General features: G+C 39.9%; 1 protein-coding gene across 1 annotated transcript; it reads left to right on the top strand.

Annotated features, from left to right (window-relative positions):
• The first annotated feature begins 4,438 nt into the window (after positions 1–4,438).
• Positions 4,439–14,882, top strand: MDFIC2 (MyoD family inhibitor domain containing 2). The gene is made up of 3 exons (XM_032412150.1): positions 4,439–4,448; positions 5,460–5,681; positions 14,166–14,882. The coding sequence occupies exons 1-3, from the start codon at positions 4,439–4,441 to the stop codon at positions 14,423–14,425; spliced, it is 492 nt and encodes a 163-aa protein (XP_032268041.1). The 3' UTR covers positions 14,426–14,882.
• Positions 14,883–16,193: the final 1,311 nt, after the last annotated feature.

Here is a 16,193-nt window from a genome sequence, read left to right as displayed (position 1 = left end):
TTCTTCTTCAGCGTTACTTCAATTAACTACATTTACTAACCATAATTATTTGTTGATGATTTGGTAGCTTATACCTTGAAATGTCACCTGTCTGTTTCAATCTGATTTCAACCCCAGATAATTACAGTATGAAGTTCTAAGCTAGAAGATAGTTTAAATCCAAGGGAAAATATAATTTATCATGATAGCTTTAGAAATGGCCCATACTTTTGAAATACACACTGACTTTAAACATTTTGGTCCAGAATTAAAATCACCCTGTTTTTTTTTTTTAAGATTTTATTTTATTTTTTTTATTTGAGAGAGAGAGCACAGAGGGAGAGGGAGTGGGAGAAACCAGACTCCCCACTGAGCAAGGAGCCCGATGTGGGGCTCAATCCCAGGACTCTGAGATCATGACCTGAGCCGAAGGCAGATGCTTAACCAACTAAGCCATCCAGGTGCCCCCAAATCACCCTGTTTTAAACACCTATCTGACAACATTTGCGTAGGCTTCTGGAGTTTACTACTCACAAGAAAAACTTAACACCTTTTTTCTATTTTGCAATAGAATGCATAGATTAATTCAGAACAAGAGAATGGGAAAACAGTCTGGTAATAATGAGCGACTAACATTTGGTGTGTGCGTATGTGTGTGTGTATGTTTTGTTTTGATTTTTTAATGAGTATTATGATCAGAAGAATATTACTCAAAACATTTCGATTATAGTGTACAAGATGTCTTGGGGAGGGTTGTCACCATAGTTGAGACCACTGGTGACAGAAATAGTACAGATTTAAGAACAGAGAGGATTCATCTTGAGTGGTAGGGATGGGAATGAGAAATCTGAGATGCACTTGTAAGACATTTAAGAGCAAAAATAAATAAGAACTGGTAAATATTTGGATGGAAGGATGGGGCAATTCAAAGAATATTTTGAAGCACCGGGAATTTGTTAAAAATGACAATACAATGAAAAGAAATTGAACTATGGGTTCTCCAGAGATATCCAGAGTTACCCAGTTTGGGGAGAAGAATAGGGCCTTCGTAGAAAGAGATATACTAATTGTAAATATTAGCTGATAACTCAAGTAAAAGTCCAATGGTCAGTTACAAGTGTGTGACTACAATTTGTGCTAACTGTGGGCCTCTTGAGGACCAAGACTATTTGCTGTTCTTCTTTGAATCTCTCAGCACCCAGTACGGGGCCAGACACATAGTTTAACACTCAGTAAATGTGGCCCAGCTGGCTGATGAACTGCACAGAGTTTTGGGGGCCAACTTCACAAAGAAAATAATTAAATTCTGAGTGTGGACAAATAGGACCTTCAAGGGTAGGGTACAAAAAAAGGAACTAAGAGGACAAAAATAGGAATAAAGGAATAAAGATGTTGAAGGAACTGGAAGGGAAAAAAGAAACCAATAACAGAGACAGGGCAGATCAGGGAATTAAACTGAGAGAGAGAAAGAGAAGAAGGAAAGGGAAGGGTAGGGGACAGGGAGGGGAAGGGAGAGGTGGGGGGGGGAGAGGAAAACAAGAATAGAATCAGAGGAGCCAGGGAAGAAGAGATGCTACTTATTGACAATTGGAAAGCATATATATAAATATATGCACTCAAATAGAGAATGCATGGATGCAAAAATTACAAAGTCACATTTAGTGAGCAAAAATGAAAATCATTAAAATGTTTCCTTAATAACTTAAAGTAAATAAATTAATAGCTCCTGTCATATTGATTCATCTATTGCATGTCGGCACTCAATAAATGTTAATTGAATTAAATTAATAACATTTGCTCAATGGCAATAAAAAATTAACTGTCTGTCTTTTCTGTTACTTAAGTTTATGCCCATTGGTTCTGTAATTACTTCTAGCCCAAACATGAATTTTCTATTTCACTGACTTAAGATACACTTTAATTTTTTTCCCTAAGAAATAGAGTTGAGCTTCTAATTTTTGTCCTAATTTTGGTGTTTTTTTTCTGTTAAAAAATTATTTTCTCTAAGTTAATGTCAAGAACTATGTATAACATCCCAAATATAGTTTCACGAGTTCCTTATTTAATTCCAAAATCGTTTTCTCTGCAGGAGATGTGATACCACTTTTTATATGTTTCTCCTTTTAGCCTATGCTACTTTATAATACTTGGGATACAATGTCAAATAACACCGCAAAAGAGGAATCTGGGGAAATTTATTGTTAGCTTTCCATCTATAAAAGATGGAAGATGTCAGTAACATTCACCCAAAAATTGTGACTCACTTCAGATGTCAGAATTCTGGGTTGAACAGACTGGGGTCTGAAATGTGTGTATGTCAGATGATTTTTCTAATGAGCAACAGATAGTTCCCACTGGGGAATGAAAAAAAAATAAAAATATAAACAGAGATAGAGAATTAAAATAACTTTATGAATGGCAGTTTAACTTCTCCACAAAATTCTCTCAGTACAATCCCAGTGACTCCAAATGGTTGCTTAATGTAGCACACCACTTAGATTCAAAATGCTATACTTAAAATTGTCGCAAAATTAAAAAGAGAATCACATACCACTTGGCTGTATACAGTATTCTCCGCATGTTCTTACATTCCAGTAACCTCTATCCAACATTTTTTTTTGTTACTGAATTACTTTGTGCAAAAGCAATTTAAATTACATGCAGCCTGACTACGCGTGATAATTTGAACTGATTGTTAATTAATTCCGTAAGTAAATAGCTGCCGCAATCTCTATACTCATCAAGGTTTCGTTATCTACCAGCTCTTTCTGAGCTGCTCTTTAATGTACAGTATAAAGCAGCTGTAACTGAAGATGCAGGATTCCCTGAGTGTGCAAGAAGGTAGTCCTGCTTTGCAGAGACTGCTCAGGGAGAGAGGCATCTGGAAAGCTAAGTAATCTGCTAGACTAGATTTTGGGTAGGTGACACATCATGCGTGGGATTCAGGGTTCAGAGGGGTTTGCTGATGTGCGGTCTCAGCAGCTAGGAAGCAGAGATAAAAGCTAAGAACAAGTCAGAGATGATGTTGTCTACTACAGAGACAAGGATGAGAGCTGAGCTTTGGGAATACACCAGGCCTGGATTCAAATCCTAGTTCTATCATTTGCTAATGAGGACCACTGGGACAACATATCTAAATAAACTATCTAAGTTTTGGTTGCACTCCCTCATCTGTTAATGGGGGATGCTAGTTACTCTCCTCTGTTCAGGGAGGCTGACAATATCTACCTCCTGGAGTCTTTGTGATGCTTCAGGTAAATACGGTATGTAAGTGCTAATATGGAACCTGATGTAAAAGGCATGCGACATGCTACGGTGTATGTGGGTGTGTGTATAAAGCAGTGGTTTGGATTTCCACCCTAGGTGACTTTGCCCCAGAGGGGAAATTAGGCAATATCTGCAGACAGTTTTGTTTGCCACAACCTAGGACAATGGGTGCTACTGGCATCTGGTAGGTAGAGGACAGGGATGCTGTAAACATCCTACCATCTCCCCATGACAAAGAATTACATGTCTCCAAATATCAATACTCCTCCAAGTGTTCTAAGGCATAATTTGAATGGCTATCTGTTTGTAATATTAGCTGGCTGTCGGACACTTTGATACTCCAGAAAAATAAACTATTATTTTTATATCATCATCATTACAACACTAATTTGGTGAATCTCTCTGGGATTAGAGGAAGCCTAGGGTTTCCCAATCGGTTGAGCTAATTCCATCTATTCACTATTACATTAATTGCTATTAATGATCGATGTTTTCATGAACCCTAATTTCCACCAGTCCAGTTTAGAGTGAATCAAACCACAACCAAGAGATTTAAAGCCAGCAACATAAGGGGTAGGGAATAAAAAGCAAACCTTGTTGAAAGCCAAGGCTGTTTGGAGGCTGAGAAAGAAACAAGACAATGGCGTGTTCCGGACTGACAGTTCCCATGCCAGTCAGGAGCCTTTGGAGACTCATGTAGGGAGCTTCACAAATCCCCCAGAGGCTGGGAGCTAATCTGCTGAGGGGTGGGAGGGGTTGCCTGAGCTTGAAAAGATCCCAAAGTTTTAAAAGATTTCCCAGGTTATTTTACTCTTTAGACAAGTCTGGGAACCACTGACCCAGGAGATAGGACCCAGTAGAGATTTCCATCTGCCTGAAACAAAGAAGCAACTTTGGAAAAGGTGATGAAAATGGACGTTGGCCACTAGGCTGTTGTAAGCATGGTAAAAAGCAGGTTGCGAGCTGTATAATTTATTCTAGACACTCAATGAGCATTATTGGATCCACCAGGCCTTGGGTTAGCCACAAGAATGCAAGTCTCCAGAACGCATCTTCACCGTCTCCCAATAGGGCTGCCAAATGACCTGGACTGCTGTTTGTGAAGGGCTTAAGGTGTCCCTAGGAACCAGCTGGTCTGCATGTTTGAGAATACCTTCTATTAACTCTTTTCTCGATCTTAGGATTCTGTGTAATGGGTATAGGTAAGTTATGACCCAGACAGGTTATGTCCCAGACTCTAACATGATTTCATGGTATGTTGCTCTGTCATACACTCCTCAATATTGTGACTTAGTTATTTCTTTGCTAACTCCTTTGATGCTTGTGGAAACTGGGGTCCGCGCTGGTCTTAGGCACTACTGTATCCCCTGTGCCCAGCCCAGTGCTTCTTACATAACAGACCCATATATGATTATGTGAGAATGAATGAATGAATGAATGAATGAATGAATGAATATGGGAGCTCTAAAATACATGAGGCACCTCGACCTTCTTGGTCTTTTCTATGCCTCTCCAAACCAGAATCTCAAGGGTCAAGGATTTTGCTGGAGGTTCCCTTCCAGGTGGTTATATGGAAATAAAATATATTCCAAAAAGCACACCCTCAAAAGCCATATCAACACTCACCTGAATAGGATCCTCACAAATGCTAAGGCAGGGGAAGGGGTGGCAACAGAAAGTCTCTAAGGATAGAAACAGATATGAGCTGATAGAGGTTCATTTATAACCACTCCTCTTATGCAGAGGAGGAAACTGAGGTTTGTAGAACCAAAGAAATAAAAACAATTTGATTGAGATCACATACATTATTGAGCAGCATTGTCCAGCATTTAAGACCCTTTTACTGCTTCTGGGATCCAGACCATAAGCTGACAACAAACTATGAGATCTCATTGATGCAAGTGAATGAATTCTTTGTTTCTCTCCACCCATCACTTAAAAAAAAAAACACACACAGTAGAAATAAGTGTTACAAATTACTGTGATAGGGAAACTTGTACTGTGTGTAAAATTTTACAATTATTGCACTTTTTAATTCTTCCTTATATTTTTATTCAAAATGATTCCGTTCAATGATGCTTCATTCTCTTAAATAAGACCTTATTCTCACAAAAGTCTTGAGTGTGAAACTTTCTGCAAGTGTCCATTCTGAGATCACTAGGTCATGTCAACTATAGTGGGTTTGTGTATGTGTGTTTTCTTTTTTCATCTAGACACGCAACTCACAAATGAAAAGCATGCAGACGAGAAACCCATTAATGCTATCATTATAAATTCAGTATCCGAATTCAATATCACAGATGGACCAGCCAAGGAAACCCCCAGTGAGAAAAAACTGTCAGAATCCAGCACATCACTGTCCTCCCTTGAAGAATGCCAAACGAAATTTTCCTACCTCCAAAGTGATACTTCAGTTCATCAGAGAGACACTGATGGTACGTTTCTCAGAATCAACCCATCTCTAAATAAAGCTCCCCAACCCCCAGCCCCTGTAAAATCATCACATATGCTGTTAGAAAAAAAGAGCCTTTATGAATATTAAACAGTAAGACTTTGATTTGAAAACCCTGGTGAATGACACATGTCAAGGTCACTCTGCAATTATGAGGTGCTTGGCAGATTGTTTGCTCTCAAAGCTGGAAATCAGAGGCAAAGTGTTTTAAATAGCTGGAATGAGGTATAATCATTCTTGCTACGGAGCTATGAAGGGGATAAAGAAAAACGGCAAACTTTTCTCAACTCTGAGACTATTTCAGCCCGTGATGCTAGGCTGAGAGAAGAAGGCAGAGTAGAATGGTATTAAAATGCTGGAAATGTATAAATGTGGATTGTAAAAAATATCAAGATGCTTACATCAGCAACCAGGGTTGGTTCCTCTAGGTGATATCACCTCCTGGGCATTCTGATCAGTGCCAACCTACACCCAACCACCCCTGTATGACTATAAAAGGAACATTCCTTCTGCGAAGCCAATTTCAAGTTTATTTGGTGCTAAATGGTCATCACAGTCAAGTTCAAAGTCAAGCACTCCACACCAAGACATATGTAATTTTACTCAGGTTGCCTTTGCAGTGTCCTTTACAGGACACCCAAACCATTCAAGAATTTTGTAGTGTTCCATATCTGCATTTGCATTTAAAGAAAGCTTGCAGTGTCTCAAAGGAAAATATAAGAGGGTATAGTTTCTAGTCTATATTTAAATTAATATTTACTTTTTGAAAATAAGGAAAAAATAAATAAATGGACTTTTGTGTAACAGGAGCTCTGGAATCTCATCAGTTTAATTCCTGGCTCTGAAATTTATTAACCGTATAAACCTGGATAAGTTTTTACCATCTCTGAATCTCAGTCTTTCAGTTATATAATGGAGCTAGGGTGTTTTGAAGACCAAATGAAATAACATGTACAAAGGATCCAATACAGGACCTGGCACATCATAGATGTTTGATTTTTGCTTTCATTATGGTTATGGTTTTAGAAAGCAAGGGGAGAAATTTCTAACATGCATTCCTTATGATCTTGTGCAAACATGTCATGGCTGCTTTAGACCAGAAGCTACAGACACAATTGCTTGCAGGTGCCAGGGAATGATGTGAATAATGAGTTAGAATGGCAGTGAGCAACAGGGATTGGTGAGGACTGGGGCACAGTGAAGCGTGCTGCTGCTACTCAGCCTCCAGCTAATTGTTGCCAGAAGGAAATAAAAGCTCAGAGTTGCCAGCTCCAGAGTGTTATGTGAAACTGCCAAATTTTTTAGGTGTTGACAATACTTCTATTTCTTCTATGAAGCCCCAGACACTCCCAACAATACACAGCTCGGGGCCAACTTTGGCCAGTGGACTGCCAGGTTACAACCTCAAATTCAAGATGACGCCCATGTTTCTGGCTTTGCTGGAGTTTGATGCCAATCGAGAAAACAGGCAATACAGGAGAGTTCTTTGAGACACTAGAAAGCACTGTGACGTTAGAGCGTTTCGTCAGATTGTCTCAGGGATGCATGTAAGAGATCTTGGTTGTCATGACCCACGAATTAGGAGCTGCCATTGTACAAATCCATGTAGTACAACACAGTACCCTCTAGAACAACTCTGATTCGTCCTAGCAGGGATTCTGGGAGAAGGAGAAGGGCTGGTGCAGCTAACATGATACCTGAACCCTTGTATTCTCAGGGAAGGGCCAAAGGACCACTCCATTAAAATGGCAACTGATACTCAGGAGCCTCATGCAGGAAATGCACCACTTACTGTTTTTTTCAAAAGAGCAAAGGAGATTCACAAGGACAGCTGACTTAGACTGTTTTTCTTAAGCCCTGGCTGGGAGGCCGGGACAGCCCGGGAAATCATGATTTTAGGCTGACAACACAGGTAAAAGCCCACCGCTCCCTTCCCAAATGGTGAAAAAAATCCCCCCATTGAGGGGAGAGTTTTTGGTACCTGGATAAAAGAGAGAGCAAAACATCCAAACGAAGCCCACGAGTGTGGATAAGACGCTCTCATTATCTTAAACAGCAAACATCAAGGATATCAAGAGTTAAGTCAGAGAATTTTTATAGTAATTAATTTAAGGATGCAGAAATTGAGAGCTGGGGTCATTGTTCGTACTGAGATAAATACAGAAATATCTTTCAGGAACAGCAGGGGAAACAGAAGGGAAAAGAGAAGATTGCATCCACTTTCATGTAGTTTGTGGTTAATTTATTTTCAAATGTATAAATGAGTGCATAGGAATGGATGCTTAATTGCTAATATCTATTATTTATATACATTGCCCCACTTAAAACAGAATGGAAAAGCCTCACACATGCAGATTTTGTAAAATGTGTTACATCCATTAGCACAGTTCATGGTGTGTGCTCTGATGGGAATTTAAAAGGATCTTTACTGCACATCACACACTATGTGCTACAACATTACTTTATTATTAAATTGTGGCTCATCCTGTGTGGTCCCTTTCCCGAATAAAATGTAAAAAGTCCAGAGCACACTACCTGTGTCTCTGCTTCTGTTGCTACATTCTGATTGCAAAGGCAGCCCTGTGAGTAATAAAATCAAGGATACACACAATGCTCGAAAACAGGCGCCTTAAAAAGAAGCCTGAGAATATACCTAATTGATGTATAATTTTGAATTTGAGACGTCTCATCCAGGTGGAAGAGGAAAATCATAAATATAAGATACCTCAAAAGAATAGTCTTAATTACACCATGGACTACTGAATAAAATGATTACATTTTCTACACTGTAAATTTCATACAATTAAATGCAGTAGTGTCACCTTATAAAATGTTTCAATTTTATAATTATTTCAGTTCATTTGCTCAGAAAAAAAACATAAGCACAAATTTACTAAGTATCACCCAAATCTAGTCATCCTCGTTCTAAAGAACTGACTTGAACGTTAGTTGTGCTTGTCTGAACTTAAATAGATCTTGACATATTTAAGTAGCTATTAAAATTGATAACATCAGGGATGATACCCCAGCTAGAGAAAGGCATTCAGTCACACTTTATTTATTCCTATTCTACATTACAGACTTAAAAAAAAAAAAAAAAAAAAAAAGAACTCAGTGTTGGAGGAGTGGGAGCCAATTTTTATACTTTTTGACCAGAAACTTGGAGTAATTAGCTGGAGTCACTGTGTCACGAATCTCATGATTCTGCTGAATCTGCTGGGAGAGCACGTTAACCATTAACATATTAGGATACTGGGTTTGGGCCATGTTGATTTGCCTTTTTTTTTTTTTTTTAATTACTTTGTTTGGAGGGGAGGGGGATTTTTGCTTATCTGGGGCCAATTTTGGAGGAACTACATTCTTGCTATTTTGAATAGTGATTCCCAAACGAGGAGGTGGTATGTGTCCGGAGCTGAGGAAGGCTATAAGAACTCCAGTGGACAGCTAAATCTGCCTCTGCCCCTCCCTCCTCTTAATCCCAGGCATCGTGGTGACAGGATCCAAAGCTGGGAGGGCGAACCCAGGGAGTACAGGACCGTGACCGTGAGGCTGACCTCAAGTACACTGGTGGGAGCCCCTTGCATTGTTACCTTTTCCACTATAATTAAACATGATCCTTTCTAATGAGACAGATTCTGCCCTTAATTAGCCAGTCCCAGCTGTACATTTAGCACCTCTAGAGGCTGCATTAATCCTTCAGTATCATTAGGGTATCACTTAGCACATTATAGCCTCGATGTCCTAAAGATACCCTAGAGCTGTAAAAAGGAAATGAAACAACCTAAGGGGGTTTTCGTCATGGCTTCTTGCTCACAGTCAAATACCTCTTTTGGCTGCTTGGCCTGCAAGTCTTGGCTCCCTCTTGAACCTTCTCTGATCCAGGTTTAACAAGGCAAGAGGAGGGAAAGAGAGATGGACACTCCGAGAGGCCAGGATGCCAGGGTCAATAAAGGGACTTCAACATGCAGAGACCTCCTTCCAAAAATGTTGGAAGAGGTGAAAAGCCAAGTAAGGGAACAGTGAAGCCACCCAGACCTTAGCAACAAAGATCTGCCACGTCTTCCCTGGCCCCTCCAGGTCACTAGTAGAGGACTCGTCCTGGCCTTTGCTCATAGGCCACTAGGAACTTACCATTACTAGACAGACCACCGGCAAGTGGCATTAACAAGAGCTGCAGAAAGAAGGATGTTCAGAAAGAGGTAAAACCAAGGGGAAGATCCAGGTACTGCCTGAGACACCACTCAAAGCAGAGAGAGCGGAAGAGAAACACCCCTGGCATTCCCTTCTTCCCACCCTCCCATTTCCTGCCACTGCTTTGACAGAACGTGGAGGATAGATGTTAGCAGCCTGGGGGATACAGAGCGGAGCAGGGAGGGAGCCGGCCGCGTCCTGCGCCATACTGGATTTTGACAGAGGAAGTGTGAGCCTTCTGAAGGACAGGCCAGCTGCAGGGTTCGGAGCTCTGGAAGGGACAGTTTGAGTCAAATCATGGCTGCTCCATTTCCTGTGCTTCTTAAATTCCCCGAGCCACAGTTTTCCGCATCTGTATAAGGACAAGGATAGTACTCACCTCAGGCTTATTTCAGGAACCATGTGAGGTGCCTACAAAGTGCATCCTTGCCATGGCCTGTGTGATAGGTTCCTGCCTGTTTTTCTGGCTTCCCATCCTCTGTCCTCCTTGCTCACTGTGCTCCAGCCACACTGGAGCAGGACCGCACATTTGCTCCCAATGTAACACCAGCTAAGAGAGCACAGACTTTGGATCCAGAAAGATTGAGATCTGAACCTCCTCCCCACCCCCAAGCACCTTACAGTTGAAAGATTCAGGACAATCAGGGACAATCCCTGAGCCTTAGTCCTTTCATCTACAAAATGAGGACCACTTTATTTGTCTCCCATCATTCATTTATTCATTCATTCACTCAACAACAGATACAGCTTTCTTGGAGCTCAGGTTCTAGTAGAGCGAGAAACTCACTAATAAACTAATTAGTTTCATATCATCCTATCATCAGTACCATGAAGAAAAAATAGAATGCTATGAGAGTTTCATGGCATGTAGAAGAATGATGTCTTAAGCTAAAGGCTCAGAGGTTGAGTAGGAATCAGGTCAAGCTGTGAAGGGAAAGTATGGAACACAGGCCAAAGGGAGAGCATGGGCAAAGGCTCTCGGGTGGGGCATCTCAGGATCTGAAGCTGAACCAGTGTGGCTGGAGTGCAGTGAGCAAGGAGGACAGAGGGTGGGAAGCCAGAAAAACAGGCAGGAACCTATCACACAGGCCATGGCAAGGATGTGGGACTTTAAGGGGAGAGTGAGTTCTTCCCATCTACAATGAAAAACATCACAGGAGCTGATGAATTTGAGCTGGGCTCGTGTAAAAGCAATGTGTTAGATAGGAGCCTATTGCTGTTGACCTGACGATGGCTGATAGTGGCCGGAACTAAGGGGGTGGCCCTAGAGGTGGGTAGAGGCTTCTGGTTTTCACATACCAACTTGAGACAGAATGAGCAGCACCTCAGCAAGGAACTGGAGGGAGGACGGTGGTATGATGGAGAAAAGGAAAATGACAAGAATGAGTCCCAGCTTTCTGCTGATTTCATCTGAGTATGCAGGAGCCATTCAGAAGAGAAAGCCAGAGGAAGGACAGGTGTGTGGAATGGGGAAAGAGGGAGATCTGGATATAATTTGGCCTCGTAAGTGGGAGATATCTTGAAGACATTGGTGAAGAGAAGAGACATGAAATGGGCAGACGGAAGCATAGCGTACTCTTTTGGATGGCTGACAGTAGGGTGCTAATCATGGGCTATGACTTTAGAAATCATGTTTATTAAACATGGAAGCCCCAAGAAATTGTGCAGGCAAAGGAAAACACACCCATTCAGGAATAGGGGAAACTCAACTCTCTTTTCAAACAGTTGCAAATTTCCCCCCAGAACTGCTTATGTTACTTTTGTGCAAACAAAATTTGCCCATATGCAAAATAGTTTCGGCTGTCCGTGTAGAGTTATGTATGTGCCTTTTAGGAAAAGTTTTTAATGCTCTTGAAAGTTCGGAAAAATCTGTTTTCAATTCACCAATGTTGCCATGTTTTTTTGGGCAAGAGGCTCTGCCTTTTATAACCAAATAAAAAGGACTGACTTATACACAGAGAGAAAAAAAAAAAAAAAGAGCTCTTCTATTCTCAAATGCAAAATAGAGAGGTAGAAGGAAACAAATGCCAGTTTGGCCGAAGGATTAGCGTGTATGTGTGTGTGTGTGTAATTTTGTGTGTGTGTAAATAAAATCTACGGTGTACATCAGAAGCAGAGACCTCCAGAATCTGCCAGCTTGAGAAAACAACAGCAAGAGGAATTAAACCAAAAGATTATACGTCCTCAGGAAAGAATAAGTCCATTTCACAAATAGGTATTTCACACTTTGATAGGAAACACCAGCTCCCACCCTAACCTGCCTGCAAACCAAACTTTCAGCCTCACATCTCCATCTACAAAGGATGCGATCCCACTGGATCATTTTTATATGATCATAGTCTGAGTCAGTCTCTTGAGCCTCCAGCCTGGGGGCTATGGAGCATTTGCTTGGAATATTTTCTACTGAGAACTTCTTCTTTGCTGGGGGCTGCTAGAGTAGCCTTCTTGGCATTAGTAAAAGTTGATGAGGTTTTTTGCTCCGTATCTTTAACCACCAACACACCCTCTTCAGAAATGCACACATGAAATAGAGTCTAGGTACTGCGCTAACTAACTCCTGAATTTTTGTGGGTGGTTTGTGGTGACTTATATGGGTGAGTTAGCCACATGCTAGAAGCTGGCTCTGAGTGAATAAAAAAATACACCCTTTCTGGCAAAGAGATGAGTACATACGCCCTAGAGGTATTATGGGATATGCTGCCTACACTACTAAGAAATACTTAGTAATGGCCACAGCACCTGCAATAATATATGGCAATTAAAGTCATCATAAAAGTCATGGTGAGGTTCTTTACCACCGTCTTACTGGGAAGAAAAAAAAAAAAAGGAGGGTGTGAGGCAGGGATAGAGGGTGGGATGGAGGCAGGAAGGAAGATTTTTGTTTACTTATATGCCAGGTCACTTTAGACATTTATATGAGGATTTCAAAAGAAATCTTCAAAATATTTGTTCCCTTTTAGAGCAAGTTTCCATGTTCTCCCTCCTCTTACAGATTAACAAATAGATGAATAACAAAAGTAAAAAAGTTTTCTGGAAAGCATTGTTGGAAGTAAATGAACAGGGCTCTAGGAATACTCAGAACCCTTTAGCAGATGACTCCAGGAGCAAAATCTCTCCTGCAGACTTGTATAGTTTCAGCCACCTAAAGTCTGAAACCCAAAGTTATTAACATTAACATTCTTGGTGAAAAAAATAATAAATCTCTATGAAAATCCAACTTTGATTGATAAACCCATCAGGAGGAAGAATTTTTCTCCAATTTATGCCAGATTGTTACTTTCAATCATCAACAATCCTCAGGATACTGACTTTAATTAATTAGATGATGTCTCATGTAAACGCTTACCTACCCAGTTATAAAATGCTCACATGTTTTTGAGAACTTTTTGACTAAAAAAAAAAAAAGTTATAATTTTAACAAGAGAGCTGCTACATCTTCTAACTAATTCCCTTTATGGAAACAAAAAAATAAAATAATTTATAACCCATCACAGCTGTTTGGCTAAAATTACCAATTACCTTCAATACCTTAGAGATACTTTTCAGATTTTCACAAGTCTGCATAGTAAATTTTTAAACCAATTTTCTTAAAGAGGATTGGGAAGATTTCTACTCTTTTAGGCATATGATGACGTATTCCATTTAACATGAATATAAAATCAAGGCTTCACAGTAACTGGAGGACAAAGGATACAGGGATTCAAAATAAAATACAACTAACATCAAAACTACGATTATTTAAAAATCATTCATATTAGGTCTTTGGCTTGCATGTGAATATGGGTGTGGTGGATTTCTGGGAATCCACACCATACAAATGACAAAGCCTTGGGACAAGAAACTGGAAGTTTGTACAGTCTCTCCTTGTCCCCAACCCTAATTGCTACCGAAAGCTCTCTGCACTTGGGGAGGACCTGCTATTTTTCAGACAGTTGCAAGGTTTCCAAATAGATAGCTAATTGTGTGGCTTCCCAGCACCTCTGCAGGCAAAGTAAATAAAGGAGTTTAGAAAAGTGACAGCACTTTAAATAACCAGATTATGTGGAATCAATAGAAATGCTCAGGAAGTTAATAAAGCAATTGCTTAAATAGAGTGAGTCCTGCATGGGGGGTGGGGAAGCTTGAGAGAATCATGGCGTACATTACCCCTAATATGGACAATTAAGAGTTGGCCTATAAAGTTATCAGGAACACCACCTTACACGCCTGTCCTTCAGAGATGCCCCCAATCATTAGGTGCCACTAATCATTTTTTGTCTTCTTCTTCTTTAAACAGAGGAGTGTGCCTCCCTTATCCTCACCTGTCTGTTTTGCCAGTTTTGGGACTGTCTCCTGATGCTCCCAGATACTTGTGAAATGGTGTGTACCAACCTGTGCTGCCCCTCTCACGGATATCACCACACCTCGGATGAAAGTCACGCTTGGAATGATTGCAATTGCAACTGTGACGTGGACTGCAGCCTGTTTGATTCTTGCCACGAGACCAGCGAGTGTCTGGAGCTGGCCATGGAGATTTCGGAAATCTGTTACCGCTAGCACAGCGAAGTTAACCACATCCCAGCAGACCCTTTGGCCCCACAGGGAAATTCCATGACAATAAGACTGTGATTTCTATGTGCCGAAATGTAAGGACTGTACACATTTCTTGGATGCTATCGACCATTTTATCCTGCACCTGTCTGGTAAAGCCAGTGCTGTCAGTTCTATGGTCTTAGTCCAAATTTCATAACAGCGTGGCTCGCTGAAAAATAAGATCTTGATCACATGTGATGAACAAATCCTAAATACCTCTTAAATGCCATAGGTACAAGGTGTTTCTTGACTCTAAAAAAAAAAAAAAAGCATGCTAAACCACTCTGTGTTATTGCATTCATTGGCTTGCATCATGGATTCAACTTCATTCACAAATTCAGGACAAATTAGTGCATTCTTTTAGAATTGACATACATTAGTTCATCTTTGTAATGGACTCATGCATAAACATTATGCATTGTTGGCTATTATTAATAATGTATTGTATAACATCATTTTGTAATTAAAAATTTATTTATACCGTCTCTTAAAATTCACTTATATGTACAGTTTAGGTAGGAAAGGGAATTAAATGAATTAGAAACCATGTTCCTGTAATTACAACAGATGTCTCTAAGACATCTCCAGTGAATTTTGAATATGATGTACTTTGAGAGAGTACTGTAATTCTAGACAATATTATTATACGTCTATGACTATGCCATAACAGGTTATGCATGTTCTTAATTTGTTACAGAAATGCTCTTCTTTATTCCAATGAGCATAAATGGGAATAATATGCAAGTTTCAAGAAAATGACCCCAGATAATCAATTCTTCATTTTCCTCATTTCTGTCAGGTACAATAAGCAACAGGATGTTAAAATAGAATCACGTCATTTCACTAAACTATCACTTATATAGGAACCAAAAAGAAATACATGTTTAGGTACTTATTCAGCACCTAGTTTCCTAATAAAGCATGCGCTTCAGAAATCAAATTTTTTTCTTTTCTGATAATTACAGTAATTCATAATTATGCTGAGTACCTCCTCATACTTACAAAAAATTTTTTTTTAAAGATGTGGTATCAACTTGGAAAGTGATTTTCAACTCAAACAAATTAAAACAAACCATTTTGGGGGAAAACACATCTAGGTTGGTGTTACTTTAGAATCTTCACTTTCAGTAGGCATGGCATTGCTCATTAATGTGTGCTTATATATTCCCATGGAGATACCTCAAAATATTCACTGAATATACGTATATATATATGTGTGTGTGTGTGTATACAACAAAGAACACAAAAGTGAAGTAAAGAGTAGAGGGAACTTTCTGCAATCTAGTCAAACAGCAAAAAATTCCAAAATATCCGCTTTTGCCCAAATTAGGTAATTTCAGGCAAAAGCAACATTCGTTTTGTTTCTGTAGTAAACTAGCACATTTTTCTACTCTGCAAAAAAATTCCTCCAAACACTGAAAACAATTAATCTTTAAAAAATGTCTTTAAGCTGCCTGTAGAAAGGTATTTAACTGCTCCTGTCTTGTCCTGACGACACAGTGCATGCACAGTTAATGCGGCTTCGTTCCTCTTTGACAATCACCTTATCCACAAACCACAGAGCATGACAGTGCCCTACACTGCTTAGGAAACACTTCAGTCTCTGTTTTTCAGAAGTTCAAGGACAACTCTACACTCTGTGCATAGAACCTGCAGCTCATTCATGGAGGAAAAGAAATCGATTCTTAGAATAGGAAGGGAACTTAGGACAATTCCAATCCAATATTCTCAT

The sequence above is a fragment of the Phoca vitulina genome, unplaced genomic scaffold, assembly GCF_004348235.1.
Source record: "Phoca vitulina isolate PV1807 unplaced genomic scaffold, GSC_HSeal_1.0 scaffold13, whole genome shotgun sequence".
NCBI classification, from domain to species: domain Eukaryota; kingdom Metazoa; phylum Chordata; class Mammalia; order Carnivora; family Phocidae; genus Phoca; species Phoca vitulina.
Note: the sequence above shows the minus strand (reverse complement) of the source record. Positions and strands in the feature narration are given on the sequence as shown.

Excerpts from the sequence above, each read along its gene's own strand:
- MDFIC2 (XM_032412150.1), top strand. Across the intron at positions 5,682-14,165 it reads TCATCAGAGAGACACTGATG|AGGAGTGTGCCTCCCTTATC; the intron begins GTACGTTTCTCA and ends TTCTTTAAACAG.